Genomic DNA, 22,165 nt, shown 5'->3' on the forward strand with positions numbered 1-22,165 from the left:
TAGATAACAAATCATTAAACCAAATCAAACGTAGGTGTCTGAAAAGATATGACGTCTTTGTTCAAGTCCATGGTCTTCTCGCTCCCATAAAGTTGCCAGGGGGCATTCCATTCTTAAAAACTGGCCATTGTTATCTACAATTTTAATTTTGGATATTTTTAGTGTCACGTTGTAATAAGTTACAGTGTCTTGGTAGTTTGAATGTGTGTGTGTGTTTACGTGTAACCCTACAAATATACAAACATATTTATTATGAATAATGTCATTTTGAATTGTGTTTTTTTTAAATAATATTTGAACAAGATTATTTCGAAAGTGGACGTGGTGGCTACGTTTAAAACGCTTGGGCTCCGAACCTAGTGGTCATCCCGGTTATTTTTGAATTTCGGAACTTAAATGACACCGAAATGGACAGACGTTAACCTTGAACCACAGAAACAGATGAACATTTTGTTTCAGGGGCGAAGCGGGTAAACAGGCGCCTAAATGACAGAGGGACGGCACTTCGATGGAATTATGTGAAGTAAGGCAGGAAAGGTATCAACTTTCAGACAGAAGCGTGGGTCAATGATTCTCTGCTTTATTTCTGACTTCTGGGAGAAATCCTAATAGCCTGGGATATAGCTGGGCAATGGGATTCAGAGGAGCAAAGCTGGCGAACGGCTGAAAAGCACACACAAAAAAGTAAGGGCTCACTCTGAATGCCAAGTGCATAGGAGTATTCAGTCTTTAGCTACAGGGTAACGAATGGCATGGAAATGAATCTTCTTAATTTCATAAGGCGGAAGAGTTCCCAACGCATTAAATGCATTAAATAGTGATAATAGTGATAAAATAGTGATAAAGCGAACAAAGTCTGCACTTGTAGGAAAATAAAAATTTATTGATTATAAAATATTTTTATACATTTCAAAAGTGAACGCATTAAATACAAGACTATATAACATTTGTAAAGTATGTTTAGCCTTCAGTTATCAGCTTTAATTATGTTTAGTTTTGAAACCGAGTCTGAAGGGTATAACACATCAAGCCTCGTGTATATAGCAAGAACAAATGTTGGCTTCAAAATCCTTTCAATAGTAATAAGAGCTATAAATTGAGCATTGGCCCCTCTTAATGCTGTTGCTTATATAGACCAGAACAAAATAGTTTACAGAGGAACTTTATTCATTAACAGATGGAAAGATAGTAGTGGATACAATTGATTCGTTTCTAAGGTCTAGTGGCTAGTCTCAAGTATTACCAGATTAGAGACTGCGTGGGCTAGAGAGTCAACATTTCCAGCCATCAGGTCACAATCATGTTTTAAAAATGGTCCAACATATTTACATCATATCACAAGCTTTAACAAACAAAGGTTCGAATCCATGAGGAAAGTCAATTGACCGCCTCACTTGGCCAGTTCAGTTGTTTGACTAAGCCTCCTTTTGGCCTGGCGTATTTTCCGTATCTCTCTAGAGCGAGAAGACGATCTGTGGATCTCCAGCCAACCTGAGCAGACGTTGTTTTTGGAACTGGTCTTGTGGATGGCATTACTTTAATGTACCTGTAGATGTGGTCATAAAGAGATACAATCTGATTAGATGGGATAAGTATTTCTTCTAATACCGTAATTTTAGTCTGCCGTATTATTTTGGCTATTACGATGATTGGGTATATGTATTTTATGTAACCATATTACGATATGCTATATTTCATTATATTTTCTTCCAACTTGTGAGGCGCAAACTGAATCAAAATTGTTTAAAGTCATAATCTAACAAATGTTTTAATCTTAAATTAAACTTTAATAATATATTAGGATATATCAATATTCGTGTAATAAATGGAACAGATATTTCTTTCATTAATACTGACTAATCAAACCTAATAGTGATTACAAATGAAGGAATATTGTCTCCCTTTATCTCCTGCAGCTTTACACACACCTTTCGCGTTCTATTCACTCAGTGCTTTCTTATACATTTTAGAAGTGCAACTACAGCACTTGAAAGTGACGATTTATAGCATTCATTGCAAGTCTCACATCTTTGTGTTGATAGACTCAAGTACCCACATCGACAGTATACAATACAGATTTTTTCACAAACGCTGCCCTGACCACATAAAATCACACATCTCGATACAGATCTGTATTCTTTCTTTATATATCACAGTCAGCTTTGTGCCTACAGTCAATTTGAGAACCAAGCACACACAAAACAACAACTTAGTCCATGGTATTAAAAAGCGAAAAAAAGGAGCTGGATAGGACACACCCTGTGAAAACCAAGTAGCAATGTTGCAAGGCAGGCAACTTCATTGGAATCCACAAGGAAAGAGGAAAGTGGGCAGACCCAAGCAAACCTGGAAGAGGTCAGTCATGAGAGAAGCTGGGGATACTGGAATGACATGAAATGCAGATGAAGAAAGCTGCTCAGAACCGAGTTCGGTGTGGTGGCGGTGGAAAGGTGTGGTGGCGGTGGAAAGGTGTGGTGGCGGTGGAAAGGTGTGGTGGCGGTGGAAAGGTGTGGTGGCGGTGGAAAGGTGTGGTGGCGGTGGAAAGGTGTGGTGGCGGTGGAAAGGTGTGGTGGCGGTGGAAAGGTGCGGTGGAAAGGTGTGGTGGCGGTGGAAAGGTGTGGTGGCGGTGGAAAGGTGTGGTGGCGGTGGAAAGGTGTGGTGGCGGTGGAAAGGTGTGGTGGCGGTGGAAAGGTGTGGTGGCGGTGGAAAGGTGTGGTGGCGGTGGAAAGGTGTGGTGGCGGTGGAAAGGTGTGGTGGCGGTGGAAAGGTGTGGTGGCGGCCAAATCATCCCCTGGGAGTTCACAGGTATAAGTAAGTTTGTAGTTTACATTATCAAAGTGGACATTACTTACTGGTCAATTTTGGGTTTACATTATCAAAGTAGACATTACTTACTGGTCAATGGGGGTTTACATTATCAAAGTAGACATTACTTACTGGTCAATGGGGGTTTACATTATCAACGTGGACATTACTTACTGGTCAATGGGGGTTTACATTATCAAAGTGAGCATTACTTACTGGTCAATGGGGGTTTACATTATCAAAGTGGGCATTACTTACTGGTCAATGGGAGTTACTGGTCTCACTTCCACTAAACTTTTTACGGCTTCCTTGGCCTTGTTTTTTTTATCAAAGTTCCTCTTAGGGAAATCTTCTTTCACCAACTGTCAGGTGTAAATACTGACACGTTAAACGTATAAATAATGAACATGCAAAGTTGAACATATGAATAATAACAAGTTGAACATGTAAATAATGACAAGTTAAACATTTAAATTAAAATGACCACAAAAAAAAGTGAAACGCAAACAGAACTTCGAGAAACTTCCCAGAAGTGGAAGAGAAGAACTTAGAGTTCAAACCTTCACATCTTCATTTCGTCCGAAAGTTCGAACGCTGCTCAACATCTACCCTCCCCCCCCCCCCACCTCCACCGCCCCTGGTTGTTTAGCTGACACTTATTCATTTCTACCAGAACATAACCCTAGCCCAAATTCAAACCTACAATACAAAGAAAGTATTTATTCATATAGGGCAATAGTTCGTACTAACATGACAGTGTAATATATCAACATTCTTTTTCATATATCAGTTTTCCGCTTGAAATCTAGTATCTTCTTTTTTTTTAATGCTGACCAAATAACAGAAAGAAAATTAATATCCTTAGTGTCGCTTCTAGAAAAATGTGTGACCATTGTCAGCGACAATGTTTAGTAAACATTTCAGTGTTGTTTTTTTTAAGGGAATAATAAACTTGAAATAAATCAGATTTAAGAAATCATGTTGAATGGACAACTTAATTAACATCATAATAATAATAATAATAATAATAATAATCTTTATTATCCGGAAGACTGGTCAACTAAGCAAACATTTTAAATAGTCAACTAAAATCACATATTGAATGGTCAAGTAAACTAACACCTTGATTGGTCAACTACATTTACATATTGAATGATCAACTAAAGTAGTTTCTTATCTGGTCAAAAAAGCTACATTTCATCTGGTCAACTAAACTTACATATTGAGTGGTTAGCTAGACTATTATCTTGACTGATCAACTAAACTTACATATTGAGCGGTCAGCTACACTATCATCTTGACTGGTCAACTAAACTTACATATTGAGCGGTCAGCTAGACTATCATCTTGACTGGTTAACTAAACTTACATATTGAGCGGTCAACTAGACTATCCTGACTGGTCAACTAAACTTACATATTGAGCGGTCAGCTATACTATCATCTTGACTGGTCAACTAAACTTACATATTGAGCGGTCAGCTAGACTATCATCTTAAAACATCAACTAAGCTAAACTCTTACATCATTGTAATCTGTCTTGAGGAAGTTCCAGTTGGCTGGCCACGACTTTGTCGCAATATATTCATGCACTACTTGGTCTTTCCTGCAACAATAAAATAGACAAGAAATAATAGTCTGGACACGATGTGATTCAGTAAACGGCAGTATACATTTTGACAAGGAAAGTTGTTTGAAAAAACATTTTGAAATTTCCCTTCCGGACCATAGATAAGTGCCAGGCGGATGGCGCCTGACAAAAAGGAATCAGGAACTCTCACCAAGCAAGCCATTCTTTGTTATTCTTTGTTACAGAAATAAAATATTAATTATTAAGTCTGGAATTAAAATAATCATTGAGCGGTCAAAGTGACCTCAGTGATGGCTTGTAGTCTGCAGAACGGTATTCTGCCTGACATGTTGAACCACACAGGCAATCCAGAAATATGAAAGTTTTGTTTTAGCATAAGGAAATAATTTTAGATTTAGAAAATATTTTCCGTTTTCTGTCGTTTTTATTTAACCTACATTTTTTTTTCAATGAAAATATATATTCCAAAATATGGCATTTATTAACTGGAAGTTATAATTAAGACGATATTGTCATATAATTATTTTCAAAAATGCACCAAGCTGCATTAAACTTTCAACAAACATTCTTATTAGAAAAAGACATTAACCAACCAGTCGATGACCTCTGGAATTTCATTAAAAACCATCTTAAAAGCATTATAGAAAATCAAATACCAACTAGATACACATCAAACAAAATAAATAAATGCTGGTTTAATAATAGACTAAAGAAGCTTTGTAAACAGAAGGAAAACCTATATAGAAAATTTAAAGAAACTAATGCAGAAAGAGTTTACAAAAAGTATATAAAAATTAAACACTTAACCCAAAAAGTAAGCAGACAGCTGCAGAGTGAATACATAAACAATGTAATATCTAAAGACAACAACAAAAACCTATGGTCATACATTAAGTCTAAGAAAATGGAAACAACAGGCGTAGCGCCATTAAAAGATGAACATAACATAATACATAATGATATTGAAACTAAAGCAAACATTCTAAACAAATACTTTGCATCAGCATTCTCAGCCCCAGGAGACAAAGACATATTACTGAATTTGAACCAAGTAGACAACATAGAAGATATAGTAGTACAAGAAAATGGAATTCAAAAACTATTAGCCAACACCAAACCAAATAAAGCTTCTGGACCTGATGGTATTCCAGCTAGATTACTCAAAGAACTAAGTAATGAACTAGCCCCAGTGTTCAAAATACTCTTTCAGGCTTCACTTAACCAGGGCAGAGTACCAAAGGACTGGAAAGAAGCTAATGTCACCCCCCTATTTAAAAAAGGAGAAAAATCTGACCCAGGAAACTACAGACCAGTATCACTTACCAGCATCACATGTAAAATCCTAGAACACATAATATGTAGCAACATCATAAACCACTTAGACAAACATAATGTCCTCACACCATACCAACATGGCTTTAGGAAATATAGATCATGTGAAACACAACTAATAGGACTAATTGATGATTTTTCAAAAGGTTTAGATAATAGTGAACAAATAGATGCTATCTTACTAGATTTTTCTAAGGCTTTTGACAAAGTTCACCACCATAGTTTATTAAAATATTTCGGCATTAATGGTCCATTGCATCAGTGGATTAAAGACTTTCTGATAGGGAGATAACAAACTGTAATAATAAATGGCTCTAAATCAACACCGATAACAGTAAACTCAGGTGTACCTCAAGGAACAGTCTTGGGTCCACTACTATTTTTAATTTACATAAATGATTTACCAAATTGCATTACTTCAGGAACAAAAGTCAGATTATTTGCAGACGATTGCATAATATATAGAACAATAAAAACAACACAAGACACAGATATTTTACAAAGAGAATTAGATGAATTACAGAAATGGGAATCAAATTGGAGCATGTCTTTCCACCCAGAAAAATGTCAGTTGTTAAAAGTAACAAAAAAAATAAAACAAATTAATTCCACTTATCTTATTCATGGCAAACCAGTAACACAGACTAAAAACGCAAAATACCTAGGTGTTATAATAAATGAAAAACTGTCATGGAATCCACATATTGATGAAACTACAACAAAATCAAACAAAGCATTAGGATTTATTAAAAGAAATTTCTATAAATCAAACAAGAAAATAAAACTAAAATGCACGTACTCAATGTCAAGAAACACGCACGCACGCACGCATATCTAAGCATCCAAATTTCCTTTTAACTCTTTTACGATAATCTTAAAAAACATTTTTTAAACTTTAGATTAAAATCTTGTTGAATGAGATGTTCATTCATTTCGCGAATGTCGCACTAGGAAATTTGAAACTAAGGATTTCTTGGGTGTCGCTCTAAGAGACTGTAAACTGACTAAGGATTTCTTGAGTGTCGCTCTAAGAGACTGTAAACTGACTAAGGATTTCTTGGATGTCGCTCTAAGAGACTGTAAACTGACTAAGGATTTCTTGGGTGTCGCTCTAAGAGACTGTAAACTGACTGATTTCTTGGATGTCGCTCTAAGAGACTGTAAACTGACTAAGGATTTCTTGAGTGTCGCTCTAAGAGACTGTAAACTGACTAAGGATTTCTTGAGTGTCGCTCTAAGAGACTGTAAACTGACTAAGGATTTCTTGGATGTCGCTCTAAGAGACTGTAAACTGACTAAGGATTTCTTGAGTGTCGCTCTAAGAGACTGTAAACTAAGGATTTCTTGGATGTCGCTCTAAGAGACTGTAAACTGACTAAGGATTTCTTGGGTGTCGCTCTAAGAGACTGAAAACTGACTACGGATTTCTTGGGTGTCGCTCTAGGATCCTGTAATATTGTACAAGTGCTGAAACCTTATAGAATTAGTGCTACAGTGGTATCAATAAAATATATATAAATAATTATTATTAAAAGCTCATAATAGACTTTAATTTCACTTCACAGCAAGGTTTCTTGGATGGAAGATTTTTTTCTGTTTATTTCGTTTAAATGCGCAGTGCAAAGATCTTTGGACATCCCCCAGCGATGAAAAAGATATTTTTCTCTGCCTTTTAAGATTGGCCACGGGCTTAACCGTGAACTTTCTACATTCCGCAGAATCTTTCCCGTTCTATCGCCTTACAACATAGACCAATGTAATCAAGATCCGAGATATAGATCTAGATCTGGACAACAAAAACAGCCTGGAGCTAAATCTGAAAAAAAAAAGTTTACATTGTGGATTGATGGACATGAATAACTTGAATTTAAGCTGATCCGCCAGAGGGCGTAGCACTTTAACAAAGTTTTACAATGAAACACGATGATGTGGATCCTACTTCCCTTTCGTACAGTTATTTCCTGTGTTGAACCACACCATTAGTCGAAGTTCGTGTGTTGAAGACTTTCATACATGGCGGAAAAATTAAAATAGCTCGTTTTTTTTTTGGTGTATCCGGCGTGCAGAGAAAGGGAAGCGTTGATGAGTTATGTGGTTTTTGTTTCAGTTCTAAGATTAGTTTTGTGCACTTTTTAGCTCTGCCGGAATCAAATTGTCTAGGCTCTTCTGTTGTTAGCTCTTATTTAGTTGGCAATATTGTATGTCAATTCAGTGTCCTTGACATTGTTTAGTTTATTGGGAAATTTTCAATAGAGTTTTGAGACCTAGAAATTCTCTTCCAGAACTAATGTAAACTCATAAAGACAAATACCCAAGTGGGAAAGAAAGCAAAATATATTTTTAAAAATCCTTTAAAAAAAAAAAAGAAAAGAAAGAAAGCTTATCTAACGGAAAGAACTCTGCACTTGCAGCTATATCTCTCAATAATGTAATAGTTATTTCCCTTATTCGATATCAAAACTAAATAATTAATTACCAATAATTAATGGACTTATTTTTTATAATTGATTCATGTATTGCCAATGAATAGTTGTGCAAAGTTTCAACTTGATCCAAGAATGGGTGTAAGAGAAATAGCCTGTACAGACGTTTTAGCAGACTGACAGACTAGCGTGGATATTAGCTTTGTAAAAACTATTTTGAACACTGCTACTAAACATCATAGTGAATGAACGAAAATCCTTTTTCTTTTCTACAACATGGCGGATTCTGCCGGAAACGTGTCATGACTCGTGGGCCTGAAGAAGTTTTGTTTTTGTTAGGTAAAAATATCAGCTCCTTTTTAGTTTTGACTTATCTGATAAGAATAGCATCGCATTTAAAATTTAGATTCGGAAATGTATGTATGTAGTCCAGTACTGTTAATGTTCTTTTAAGACGATATCATTGTATAATTTAGAACTATAGGCTAGTCAAGTGCATTCATTGGAAAAAAAAAACACACTTTAGAATTTTAGCACTTTTATTTTATATTTAGTTGGCAACATTTAAAGTCAATTTAGCGTTTTTTTAGCTGGACTTGAAAATGTCCATTAAAAATGAGCCTATAAATAAAATGTGTTGTTCTAGTCTATATAAAGCTGTTCGTTGTAACTGAACCCTACGTATACCAACAAGCCAATGTTATAGGGTCAAACTTATACGTATAAGCCAGATGTGATAATACATGATTGAGTGCATCGATGTATACACACTTTGAACTGTCATAGACAATTTATTTCCTGTTCTACAAGGCTAAATTTCTGTGAGAAAGTAATGTTATGTTTCTTCAACAAGTTGCAGCAGTGGCAAGGAAGTAACTGCAACATGGCGGACGTGCGTTTGAGTTTTGAAGAGCGGGAGCATACCTGGATCACAATGTGCCAGGCCAGTGGATAGGACGCAGGGGACCAATCGAGTTTTCTGCACGCTCTCCAGACCTCACGCCGCTGGATTTCTTCTTATGGGGCACAGTTCAAGATGAGGTGTACAAGCGTAAACCACGTCACCTGGTCACACTAAGGAATGAGATTCAGGCGGTGTGCGCAGAAATCTCAGTGGACACTTTGGTACGATGTACGGAATCAGTGTTGACTCGTACTCAGCAATGTATTGATGCTGAAGGCCACCAGTTTCAACATTACTCACATTAATCAAAAGTATTTTTTTTAATTGGACATTAAGCTCACCATGTCCAGAAATTTAGCATTGTAGAACGGGAAATAAATTGTCTATGACAGTTCAAAGTGTGTATATATTTTTGACGCACCCTGTATTTCCGATGTTATAATGACATTGATGTATGCACTCAGTATAATATTTGAATCCTCAATCATTATCGTAATGGCGGAGATACTACTTCAAATTGTAATCTCATAACTGAAATCTTCTTTCAAATAAATACAAAGCTTTAGTTCTGGAACTTAAAATCACTTTAATAATATACGCACTACACAAATGTACAATACAACTGAATTGAAATTCTTTGACTCTAGTCGTCGCTCTCCTTCTCAACTGAATATCGAAGTATATAAATACTACCTCATGCCCCTTTTCTCCTGACGTCCAAGCTATTTTTAGGGCTTATGGGAAAACCGCCATCGTTTTAAATGAACTTGTCAACAACACGCAACAACATGGCCTTGCGCTAGAAAGTATTCAATCTAAAAATAAACTCAATGCAATAGCTGCTTTATGTTACGTAACACATAAATTACAGACATTCCTTTAAAAGAGGAGAGACAATCTCTGATTAGTCATTGGTTGGCAGATTCGGGAAAGCCCCTTCCATGCTTTTTATTGTACGACTTTGTCCTAGCCATTGTTATAAGAAATGATCATTTATCTCGATGTTTTCTTGAGTGTTTTGTCAGATTGTGTTTTTGTCTTACTAAATTCTAGGTCAGTGTTTTAAGTATTATTGCTACTCTACATTCTAAGGTGTTACTCTAGTGAAAAGTGAATATTCGTTTGCTATAAATCTCACAGGCCTGCGTCTGTTCTAGTTTCTTTCTTTTCTTAAGCTGAAGGGTCCCAGACAGATGTATATATTCTAATATTGACCTTACTCATGTTGAATAGCGTTTACATTTTATTTTATTGTTTGATTTGTTGAATTTTTTTTTAATAAGTACTAATGCTTTGTTAGATTTTTTTAACGAACACAAATGTTAAACTTATGTGGCGGGTACTGCTGGGATTGGATAAATAAGCTAACAAGGAAAAGAAATCATGGTCTCCCATCTGTCCTACAGCGGCAAAACTAAATAGCAACCAAAAAAATGACTCTTCTTTTATTTATTTTTTCATCTATTTGATCTTCTAGAACCATCCCTACCCGCTTCTCTGTTTCCCTTTCCCATCGAAACGAATCCATGGCAACTCCAGGTCGCTACTTCAATTTAAATTTCCAAATTTATTTACTTAATAGGATCCAGTGGCTTGAAGAGGCTCAAGTCTCGCGCTAAATCTTCATCTAAATGTACATTCGTAATTTAGTTTGATTTTAAATTAGTTCAACATTTACACACTTTCACATGCGCACTCGCGCGCGCGCACATAACACACAAGGGCACAGGTTCAAACACATCTGCTTGTAAATTTTTTTTGATCCAGATAGTCGGAACAATATTTGTGTTCGATTTGTCATTCAGTGAACATGTGTCTGTTACTCTATTAGTATGTTTTAAACATCTCCTGTAAGTTCAAGGGTGCTATTGTGCACATTAATATTTATACAAGCTTATATCAACTCAAGCCAAAGCAATGCTTCACTGTGGCACTAAAGTGTAAAAGGTCTTTAGAGGAGATGATAAGGCCAATATTGAAGCAAATCAGAACCCCCATTGGGGCGCCTAAGGACCGAGTCCATTGCACTGGCGGGGCTGATAGAAAGGCCCAACAAACATGTCACTATCCAAACACCGTTCTTCAATGGACCGTTTTTTTATGTCGGACACCTGTACGGCTAATGCGGTACAGAGAAGAACATGGGGGAGTTTCCCCGGTGTGCTCGGCCTTTGGCCACGCTTCAGAGCATCCTGGGATACTAGCCATCGTTAATAGGTATATAATAATTTATATCTGCTTGAATCTTTCCCAGACAGAGATTTGTCCATAGGCCTAGAGCTCTAAGAGTCTTAGACTCAACTCCTAATACAAGTACATAGGAGAAGAAGATATCAACTCATTCTGTCTGTCTAAAACTTTACTAATTATTCATTGTTGATGACAACACATGAATCAATACAAACAATATTAACAATTTATTAAATCAATTAGTGGTAATCAAGTAATTTAATTTTATATAGATAAAGGAGATAAAAATCTTGCTGTATTGATTTTAATAAAGATGTAAATCGGAATATGTGGTACAAATAAAAGGGAGAAGGTCCAGAAAGAGAGACAGAGAGAAGACAGAATGGAGATTGAGAGAGAGAGAGGAGAAAGAGAAAGAACCAAAAAGGTTATAGAAGACACGTATTTCTCAAGTAAAGAGAAAAAGCAAAAAATAATATAAAGAGAATGATAGGGGAGAGTGAGAGAAGAGTACGGGGCAAGAGAGAGTCAGTGAAATGTATGTAAATGAAGAAAAGACGAGAAGAGAGAGAGAGAGAGAGGAAGGGAAGATGAAGAGGAGAAAGAGAAGAAGAGATAATGGAAAGAATTAAAGGAGAAAAAACGACAAAAGGCGAAGATTTATAAGCGAGAGAGAAAGAAAGGGATAGAGAAAGAAAGAGAGAGAGAGAGAGAGAGAGAAAGAAAGAGAGGGAGAGAGAAAGAAAGGGAGAGAGAAAGAAAGAGAGAGAGAGAGAGAAAGAAAGATAGGGAGAGAAAGAAAGAAAGGGAGAGAGAAAGAAAGAGAGAGAGAGAGAGAGAGAGAGAAAGAAAGAGAGGGAGAAAGAAAGGGAGAGAGAGAAAGAGAGAGAGAGAGAAAGAGAGGGAGAAAGAAAGGGAGAGAGAAAGAAAGGGAGAGAAAGAAAGAGAGGGAGAAAGAAAGGGAGAGAGAGAAAGAAAGGGAGAGAGAAAGAAAGATCTCTGAGATTTCAAGCACAAAAAAAAATGTTTCCTTTTGTAGAGGACTACTTGCAGATGCACGCGGAAGTTGTTTCTTTATTTAATTGCCGAAAACAAGCGCAGACAACGAAAAGAAAACAACGGCTTTGACTGCATCAGGAGTAGCAACATAAGCAGGTCATAACTGGGTCCACGATGTCACGTAAAATTCTGCACTCATCCTTAATCTACGGAATCGAAGACAATGCCTTGATATAGTTGTTGTGTTATAGCCACATTCACCAGGCATGCTCTGGACAATACATTTTAGGTAATCGTACGGACTAAATCCTAATTTCTCCAACCAGGACTGGAACCTGGGAGTCTCATGGCTAAAGTAAGAAAATACAAATCTAATCCAGATAATAATTGTAAATTGTCAATTTCACATGTAATGTTATAGAAAAACTCGGCTATGGGCGTATATCTTGTGTGCTATTGTACAAATGTTTGCTCTAATCATGTACTGTTTTTTTTTAATGCACAATTGCAAATCAAATTTTCCTCACGGATAATAAAGATTGTTGGACTAGTAAAATGTAGACTCGAGGTTTTGATGGAAATAGCGAAACGTTAACAGAATACTTCTGAAGGCTTTAGAGAGAGAGGCAGGTTTTAGGCAGATATAGATTTAGCTTGTCGACATTCGACTGTGTTCTTTTCGTTATTACTAAAAGTCTTGTTCGACATTCGCTATCTGCGTCGACTCACTCTTGGCCTTACGCCTCTGTGTTACTGGATTTCATTATTTGAGTGTTACCTCCTTTTGATTTATCTGCATAAGACACAGCGCGGGAGCAACGACTGGATTATTATTATTATTATTATTATGTTAGAAATGAACGAGTAGTCATTCTCTGGCGCTGCCAGGGTCGAGTTTCGCCAAAGAGAAACAAAATTCATCGTAGTCCCTTTAACAGTTTCCACTGAGGAATTTTCTGATGATGTGGCAGGTCTGCAGCAGTACCGCCCTCTGACAGGCAACGAGGGTGTTCCTATGAATGTTAAGGGCCTTGAGGGTGTCTGTGAGGTCAGTTGTTATTATCCCCTCGGTTGATATAACAATGGGGTATATTGTTATTTTGGACAATTTCCATAGACGCTTAATCTCCAAGCCTAGGTTCCCATATTTTCTTTGTTTTTCTATCTCAGTTTTATTATTATTATTATTCTAACTACTAATAGGATGTAGATGGCCAGACACTCACTCAAATGAAATGAACTCAAGAATGAGAGACAAGAATTCTGAAGGAAGAGAAGAAATCAAAACACTGAAAGAAAAAACTAAGAAAGAAAAACAAAAACTAAGAAAGGAAAGAAAAACAAAGACAAAAAAAAAAAACTTCTAAAAACAAAAACTCCGAAAGAAAGATGGAAGAAAAATAAACAAAACTTTAACCCATACACAAAAAAAAGATGTCTCAAAGATTGATCAACAAGTTTAAAAATAGTTTTAAAAAATAGAAACATAAAATAAGGGAAATCAAAGAGAGAAAAATAGAAAGAATTAGAGTTAAAATGAAAGATAGAGAGAGAGAGAAAGAAAGACAGAGAGAGAGGGGGGATAGAGAAAGAGACAGAGACAGATATATAGAGAGAGAAAGAAAGACAGAGAGAGAGGGGGGATAGAGAAAGAGACAGATAGAGAGAGACAGAAAGAATGACAGAGAGAGAGGGGGGATAGAGAAAGAGACAGAGACAGATATAGAGAGAGAGAAAGAGAGAGAGACAGAGAGAGAAAGAGACAGAGAGAGAGAGACAGAGAGAGAGACAGAGACAGGGAGAGAGAGGGAGAGACAGAGAGAGACAGGAAGAGAGAGAGACAGAGAGAGAGAGAGGGAGAGAGACAGGGAGAGACAGAGAGGGAGAGACAGCGAGAGAGAGACAGAGAAAGAAAGAGACAGTGAGACAGAGGGAGAGAGAGAGGTTTGTTGTTTACGAAGTCAAAGACATGAAGGAAATCTATAAAAAAAAAAAAATAACAACTTGACACCGCCAAGTCACGTGTCACGCTGACCTGTACGGAGGCCGTCTAGACTGATCGATCGACTGAAGCGAGTTCAATACTGTGCTGTATTGATGATGTCATCTGTGTGATCAGGGTGGGAAAAAAAAGGGGGGGTGACGATGTGAGATTAATGTCTGGGTGGCCATCCCCCCCCCCTTGTCTGTACGTGGGTGGGATGCTAATCAATGTATGTATCTGTGTGTGTGGGTGACAGAGGAGTGGGCGTGTCAATACGAGACGACGTATGCGAGTCTATGTCGATAGTTGACATCTTATGCTTAGTATATGATATACATGTTGCTGAAACGTCAAGCAATATTAATGTATCAGATAGGAACAGTCATGACAAGTAGAGCACACACACACACACACACACATAGCATGTTTTTTTTTTTACTTTTTTTACTTTTTTTTTCTTACCGACATTCCTAAATGCCGAGGGATAAGTCGGTCAAGAAGTAACGCACTGATATACCTACTTAAAGGTTAGGATTCGAACACTGTAGTTCTCTTTAAACCTCTGGAATAAACAATGTCACATCTCCCAAAAAGAAATTATGTCTCAAACTCATGGCCATACCCATTGCCATATTTAGACATGAAAGGGCCCCTAGCTATTTGAGATTTGGGGCCCTTACTAAGTTCAGACATTATTGGTCCGTGCTTAAATCGTTTTTGGGGGCCCTAAACTCTAGTCTGTGTTGACTATAGGTACATCCGGTTCTGGTCATTCCTTTCTAACGTAAACAATGAGTTAAAAACTAAAATAGTTCCTAAATTTTGTTTTTTCAGAAACCTATTTCTTTTCCCGAAAAGAAAGTATTTAAAAAAAAAAACCTGCCGCTGTGGTCACTACGGCAGTCCACCCACAGCGGTTACTACCACCAACGCTATTGCCACGGTCCCCGCGGTCATTACTGCCCTTGAGGTCATTAAGGCTACTGCAGGAGTTGATAACAAAGCCCAATAAATATGTGAATTATACATTTATGATTTGAGAATTTCTATCTCTCGGTCTTATTTTTAAATGTATTTTGAAAACATTAGATAATTAGTTACTTTGTTGTGTATTCATTATCCAATACTTCTTACAATATTTTCCACTTTGAAATATTTTAACTATTTTTATATTGTCTCGCCCCCACCCCACCCCTCAATATTAAGTAGAATACGGCTGAACACGGCTGAATCATTGGTGTTTCCTGACTCACTCAGGCAATCCTCTGTAGTGACACTAGGGTCACTTGTATAACTTTGTAATTGTAATTTAGTAACTAAATTGTATTTTCAAAATATTTGACATTGATCATAGTCAGAAATGGCCAGCAACGGAAAACAAAGGTTAGGGTTCAAATCTGATTTGTGTAACTCGTGTATTTAAAACTCCCTTCGTAATGTTACTTTCCATTGTGCAATGTAGATGTTAATATTAAAAGTATGATCAATTTGCCGCGTGCACCGAATCGTCGCCATCTTGTATTGAACTCTCCTGTTTTAAAAGTCTATGTTTTGTGTGTGAGATGATCTTCACTTCCTGGCGCCTCCCCCTGATCATACGTTCATCATACTTTACATTCGGAATGATTCACGGCGGAGCGAGGGGTGGCCGAGTGGAAGCGCTAACATGAAGAGTTGAAGCATCAGTGTGACGGGAATGACTAGATGAAGACATGAATATAAGTAAAAAAAAAGTTCCCCCTTTCAGACCTTGTGGTCTATAGGGCAGATGATGTAAAGGTCATCTGTTTCTGTGGCCTACGGTTAACAAGGGTGTCATGTGGCCAGCACAACTACCAATGACATGAATATGCGAAAGATATAATTATCTCCTTTCTTGAAGAACTCTTTCTAATCTGTTTGGAAAGATCAAAGAACTCAACATCTTCTGCTCCATGAAGTTTTTAAGGCATGAATTACAATGTGATTTTTTTTTTCAAATTTAACCCCCCCTCCCTCACCCCACCACCACCCCACCCACCCCTCGTCTCACTTTTTATCGTCTTATTTCCTTTTGCTCTCACCAAAATGTTTTTTAAAAAAAGACTAATTGAACAAATTCAACTGGTCTTACACGCGTACCTAATCCTTAAATGTACATTTGTAAACATATATTTCAATAATTTTTTTTTTATAAATTGCTGGTGGCGGTCCCTTAATTTCAAGTTGGGAAGGTCACCTTGAAACAATGTCAGAGGTGGAGCGAACATTGTATACCGGCAAAAACCAAAAAAAGCAAAAGGGCAAATTTGGAGTTCAGGCGTGGAGACGAAAGGCCCAGGAGAGATCTGAATGGAAGGATGTGTTTAAGCAGGCCAGAGCCCCCAATGGGCTGTAGCGCCACTGGGATGGATGGATGGTCCCCTAATTCCCACTCAAACACACATACACATGCACACACAAGCACACACACACACTAAAGTTTCATGTCGACCTCTATGTGTTTCACTTGAATTTAAATATTTGAAACTATTGACAAGCTAATTAAAGGGATGAAGGGAATAATAACGCGATAGTAGGTGCGAGTAGGTCGTATTAGGTAGTGGCTTTTATTTGTTAAAACTTCCCGCTTTCAAAATTCTCTGGATACAGAGGCTAAGCTAGGGTGTCGGAGGGATGGGAGAATTTGAAAATCTCCTCCTGGCCCCTACTTGAGGGGACCCCCAAATGAGTGGGGTTTTTTTTTACATTAAATCTATATATAAAATTATCTTCTTCACTCAAGAGTTTGGACGAGAAGAAGAAGTAAAGGAAAGAGCACTCTTTTATTTCTGCGGATAGAGTTATCCCACGAGTTATCCTTTACGAGCCTTGCGTGTAGCGAAGTCATACAGTATATCATAAACATTCTATTTCCTACATAGATCACGCTCAATAGCAAGAATTAACAAATGTTTCAATCTATTTACGAGAATTGTTGAACTTAAGTAATTCTTCATATTAAATATTACGCAAAATGCAGGGGGCCCCCAAAGAGGTCAATCCTCCGGGCCCCCAAATGATGGCGAATTCCTAGCTACGCCACTGTCCGGATACGCCCTCGGTTTGTTCTCGTGCTGTCTTGGCTTGCACATGATCCGTTCTTGAGTATTTCTATAACTGAGTTGCAAGTAATATACTTCCGCCATCCTGTTGAAGTGATCTGATAGAGTTAGTTAGTTTCGATACGGTGTCCAGGTCTAGACAGCGCTATTTTCTTTTCTCTTATGTCGACTTAAACATGTATTGTCGAGAGGAAGTCGAAACAATGCCCCCCCCTCTCCCCCCTCTTTGTGCTAAATGCCCCAGGTCGCCAACGTAGGAGCTAAATTCGCGTCAAAACAGCGGCTCTTTCAGGTTACGTCTGCTGGATCTATTTATAGACTTAAAAGTGCATTCCACTGCTCCGCTGGGTGGATTCCGTTGGGGAATCAACATTCAAACTTAGCGAGGTTCACAACTTTAAAAAAACAACAACACAACACCTAAACATATGGGCCATCTCTAAGTCCTGACTTTCTTTGAATAAACCAGCATCCAGAAATAAAAAGAATAAATAAATTAAAAGATTAAATGATGGTTCAGCTGAGGACAGTGGAGGTCGCGGTGACTTTGACCTGCGATAGCGTCTACCTTACATAACATTCGATTTTTTTTTTCTTCTTCTTCTGTTAGCTCTCAGTGACTACGGTGAAATTAATTATTGTTTTTTTTTTTGTTACCTGAATCACATACACACATACACGCACAGATACACGTTGGTAAACTGAACTATTTTATTGCCTGGTGTAGCATTTACAGACTAGAATCTAAACCGTGTGTGTGTGTGTGTGTGTGTGTATGAAATAATTAAAACATTTTTAAATTATCTTGTTATACGCTAAATGGTATATAACAAGAACGAGAGAGAGAGAGAGATGGGGAGGGGGTAGTAGCGAGATAGAGAGAATGAGCTGAGAGAAAGGAGAAGAGAGAAATAGAAAGAGGGAGCTTGAAAGAGAGAAACGGGTGTCGAGAGATAAAGGAATGAGAGAGAGAAAGGTAGAAGAAGGAGAGAGAAGGGAAGAGGGGGAAATAGAGAGGGAGCGTGAAAAAAAGAGGAGAGAGAGAGAGGAAGGGAGCAAGAGAGAGGGAAAAGCAGAAGTGAAGAGGGTAGTGAGCGAGAGAGAGAGAGAGGGAGAAAGAGAGAGAGGGCGGAAGAGAGAATGAGAGTGAAAGAAATGATTAACTAGAACCACGACATCCTTATTGTGACGAATGTTTCAGACTTGTCTCTCGAGGAGTGGCCGTATGGTACTTCCCCAGACAGGAAACGAATCCTGGGGAAGATTGGCATTTTGAATTTCGGAATTTAATGGCTGACTGAGTCCAACAAAACTCTAATGGGTGCATGACATTATGGAAAGTAAAGACTAGACACCAGAGACCTTGGTTAGAGAAAGTAATAGCTAGACACCAGAGACCTTGGTTAGAGAAAGTAATGCTAGACACCAGAGACCTTGGTTAGAGAAAGTAATGCTAGACACCAGAGACCTTGGTTAGAGAAAGTGATGCTAGACACCAGAGACCTTGGTTAGAGAAAGTAATGCTAGACACCAGAGACCTTGGTTAGAGAAAGTAATGCTAGACACCAGAGACCTTGGTTAGAGAAAGTAAAGGCTAGACACCTGAGACCTTGGTTAGAGAAAGTAATGCTAGACACCAGAGACCTTGGTTAGAGAAAGTAATGCTAGACACCAGAGACCTTGGTTAGAGAAAGTAATGCTAGACACCTGAGACCTTGGTTAGAGAAAGTAATGCTAGACACCTGAGACCTTGGTTAGAGAAAGTAATGCTAGACACCTGAGACCTTGGTTAGAGAAAGTAATGCTAGACACCAGAGACCTTGGTTAGAGAAAGTAAAGGCTAGACACCTGAGACCTTGGTTAGAGAAAGTAATGCTAGACACCAGAGACCTTGGTTAGAGAAAGTAATGCTAGACACCAGAGACCTTGGTTAGAGAAAGTAATGCTAGACACCTGAGACCTTGGTTAGAGAAAGTAATGCTAGACACCAGAGACCTTGGTTAGAGAAAGTAATGCTAGACACCAGAGACCTTGGTTAGAGAAAGTAATGCTAGACACCAGAGACCTTGGTTAGAGAAAGTAATGCTAGACACCAGAGACCTTGGTTAGAGAAAGTAATGCTAGACACCTGAGACCTTGGTTAGAGAAAGTAATGCTAGACACCAGAGACCTTGGTTAGAGAAAGTAATGCTAGACACCTGAGACCTTGGTTAGAGAAAGTAATGCTAGACACCAGAGACCTTGGTTAGAGAAAGTAATGCTAGACACCTGAGACCTTGGTTAGAGAAAGTAATGCTAGACACCAGAGACCTTGGTTAGAGAAAGTAATGCTAGACACCAGAGACCTTGGTTAGAGAAAGTAATGCTAGACACCAGAGACCTTGGTTAGAGAAAGTAATGCTAGACACCAGAGACCTTGGTTAGAGAAAGTAATGCTAGACACCAGAGACCTTGGTTAGAGAAAGTAATGCTACACACCTGAGACCTTGGTTAACCAAAGGCCATAGAAAACATCTGCCAGATGGACGACAAAATCTAAAATTGAAACTTCTTTATTAAAAATCGTTAAAACTCAGTTCTGCGCATCACTATCACAAATCACAACCCACTAGGTACGCATCACTATCACCACCCACTAGGTGCGCACCTTTCGACACAATGCCGACACATGGATGTGAAGCTAAACGAGTTCCAGGCAAGTAAAAGTTTTGGAGACATAGACACATCCCTCTTAGTCGGCTATGGCGAGATACAATGTGCTCTAAATGTTCCCGTGTAAAGTATTGGGTATAAGCGTTCACTGATATAGCATACAAGGAAATGGAAGGTTTCGAGTTTTGGCAAAGGTCTTTGATTCATAATGCTAAAAATAAATGCAGTGTTTCACATGATTTCGAAAACCCAGCTGCGACTTACATATTTTGCCACCTCTTATGTAGACGAAGCCTTTGTCTGCCGGGGGTATATTTAAGTTTTCTTTTTTGCGCCTAATTAGAAAATACCTGATTGCCTGATAGAATTCTAAACTCACTGACAAATGAATGGACAGCACTCATCAATGACTTTACAGCATTCACTAATGAATGGACAGCACTCACCAAATTTGATCCTGGGCCACAAAGTTACAACTCGCCAGAACTCTCCCCTGGATTTTCTGCTGTTGCGCCGCTGAGGTCATCGTGACATTACTTTTGTCTTCGGTCTGAGCGAAGGTCAATGGGGTCAAAGTCTGAAAAACAAAGAAACACATCTTGGAACGAACGGATTGAGTCTTACAGCTCATCGCCCTTCTTCGAATAATTAAAATGTTTTTATAACCATTTTTTTTTCTTCTTGCTACTTTTGTGTCTGAGTAAGATTACACGTTGCTAAATAACAATGACGGCCAGACGATATAATGGAGACAATTAAATAACTGAGACAAGTGTTCGCTAAAGAGTTAAGTCTGTGTGTGTGTGTGTGTGTGTCTGAATGTGTGAGTGCGCGCCTGTGTGTATTGTTTAGGTACCTGGATGTTGAGAAATAATACATTCGATTTACAAAACTAAAATAATTAATGATTACCACTTCCGTCATGTTATTCTGTTTTATCGGTCAATCCCCTGAAGATGTCTAGCCAAGTTAAAACCTAGACAGACAGAGGACTCTAGGAGACAGACAGAAAACGGACCAATGAGTTTAATCCTATCGGAACACGCTAAAGAATGTGTATGCAACATATATGTATCTGGTTGTGTTGTAGAGAAATGCCAGTAGTGGCAGAATTCCGGAAAGGACTGATGGTAAGATAGGTGGTAAGACTGATGGTAAGACTGATGGTAGGACTGAAGGTAGGACTGATTGTAGGACTGATGGTAAGACTGATGATAGAACTGATGGTAAGATAGGTTGTAAAACTGATGGTAGGACTGAAGGTAGGACTTATGGTAAGACTTGTAGTAAGACTGATGGTAGTACTGATGGTAGGACTAGTGGTAAGACTGATTGTGGGACTGATGGTAAGACTAATGTTAGGACTGACGGTAATACTGATGGTAAGATTGATGAATGATAAGATCATTGTGTACATCCTTGTAAAACCGAAAGAATTCTTGTCATACAAAAAAGGGATACACTGGGTAAAGCTTGACTAGATCTTTTTATCATTCTCTCCCAAATCTATATAGGCTAGTTAGTCCACGCACTTATGGATCAAATATTGACTGAGTTTGGAGCATTACTGATAAAGGTTTCCACCTCACATAGGACTGTCGGTCTGGCCATTCTCATTTACTATCTACCCCTTTGATTGGGGATTTAAATCCAATTGGTATACTGGAATGCTTAACTTAGTGTATGCGATCGATACGGTATGTCAATGGACCAGAACTCTGTTGGCAAGGTGAACACAATTTTAACCTGTAAACAAACGTTTTTGTCAAAAAACTAAATTGACAGAGAGACGGACGGACACACGTTAAAACAGATAATCAAACAAAGTAAAAGACATACGGAGAGACGATTTACATAGATAGATAGATAGATAGATAGATAGATAGATAGATAGATAGATAGATAGATAGATAGATAGATAGATAGATAAATAGATAAATAGATAGATAGATAGATAGATAGATAGATAGATAGATAGACAGACAGACAGACAGACAGACAGACAGATAGATAGATAGATAGATAGATAGGTAGATAGATAGATAGATAGATAGACAGACAGATAGATAGATAGATAGATAGATAGATAGATAGATAGATAGATAGATAGATAGATAGATAGATAGATAGATAGACAGACCGACAGACCGACAGATAGATAGATAGATAGATAGATAGATAGATAGATAGATAGATAGATAGA

General features: G+C 38.0%; 1 protein-coding gene across 1 annotated transcript in view; it reads right to left on the minus strand.

Moving 5' to 3' along the window:
* Nucleotides 1-862: 862 nt before the first annotated feature.
* Nucleotides 863-22,165, minus strand: part of LOC129927404 (uncharacterized protein C20orf85 homolog) — a 22,122-nt gene continuing 819 nt past the window's right edge. The window contains exons 2-5 of the mRNA XM_056036340.1: nt 20,409-20,539; nt 4,329-4,410; nt 3,064-3,167; nt 863-1,546 (exon numbers count right to left, since the gene is read on the minus strand). Of these exons, the coding sequence (XP_055892315.1) occupies nt 1,378-1,546; nt 3,064-3,167; nt 4,329-4,410; nt 20,409-20,488 (435 nt within the window). The 5' untranslated portion in view covers nt 20,489-20,539 and the 3' untranslated portion in view covers nt 863-1,377. The remainder of the gene's footprint in view (nt 1,547-3,063; nt 3,168-4,328; nt 4,411-20,408; nt 20,540-22,165) is intronic.

This window comes from Biomphalaria glabrata, chromosome 7 (assembly GCF_947242115.1).
Source record: "Biomphalaria glabrata chromosome 7, xgBioGlab47.1, whole genome shotgun sequence".
In the NCBI taxonomy this organism is placed as follows: domain Eukaryota; kingdom Metazoa; phylum Mollusca; class Gastropoda; family Planorbidae; genus Biomphalaria; species Biomphalaria glabrata.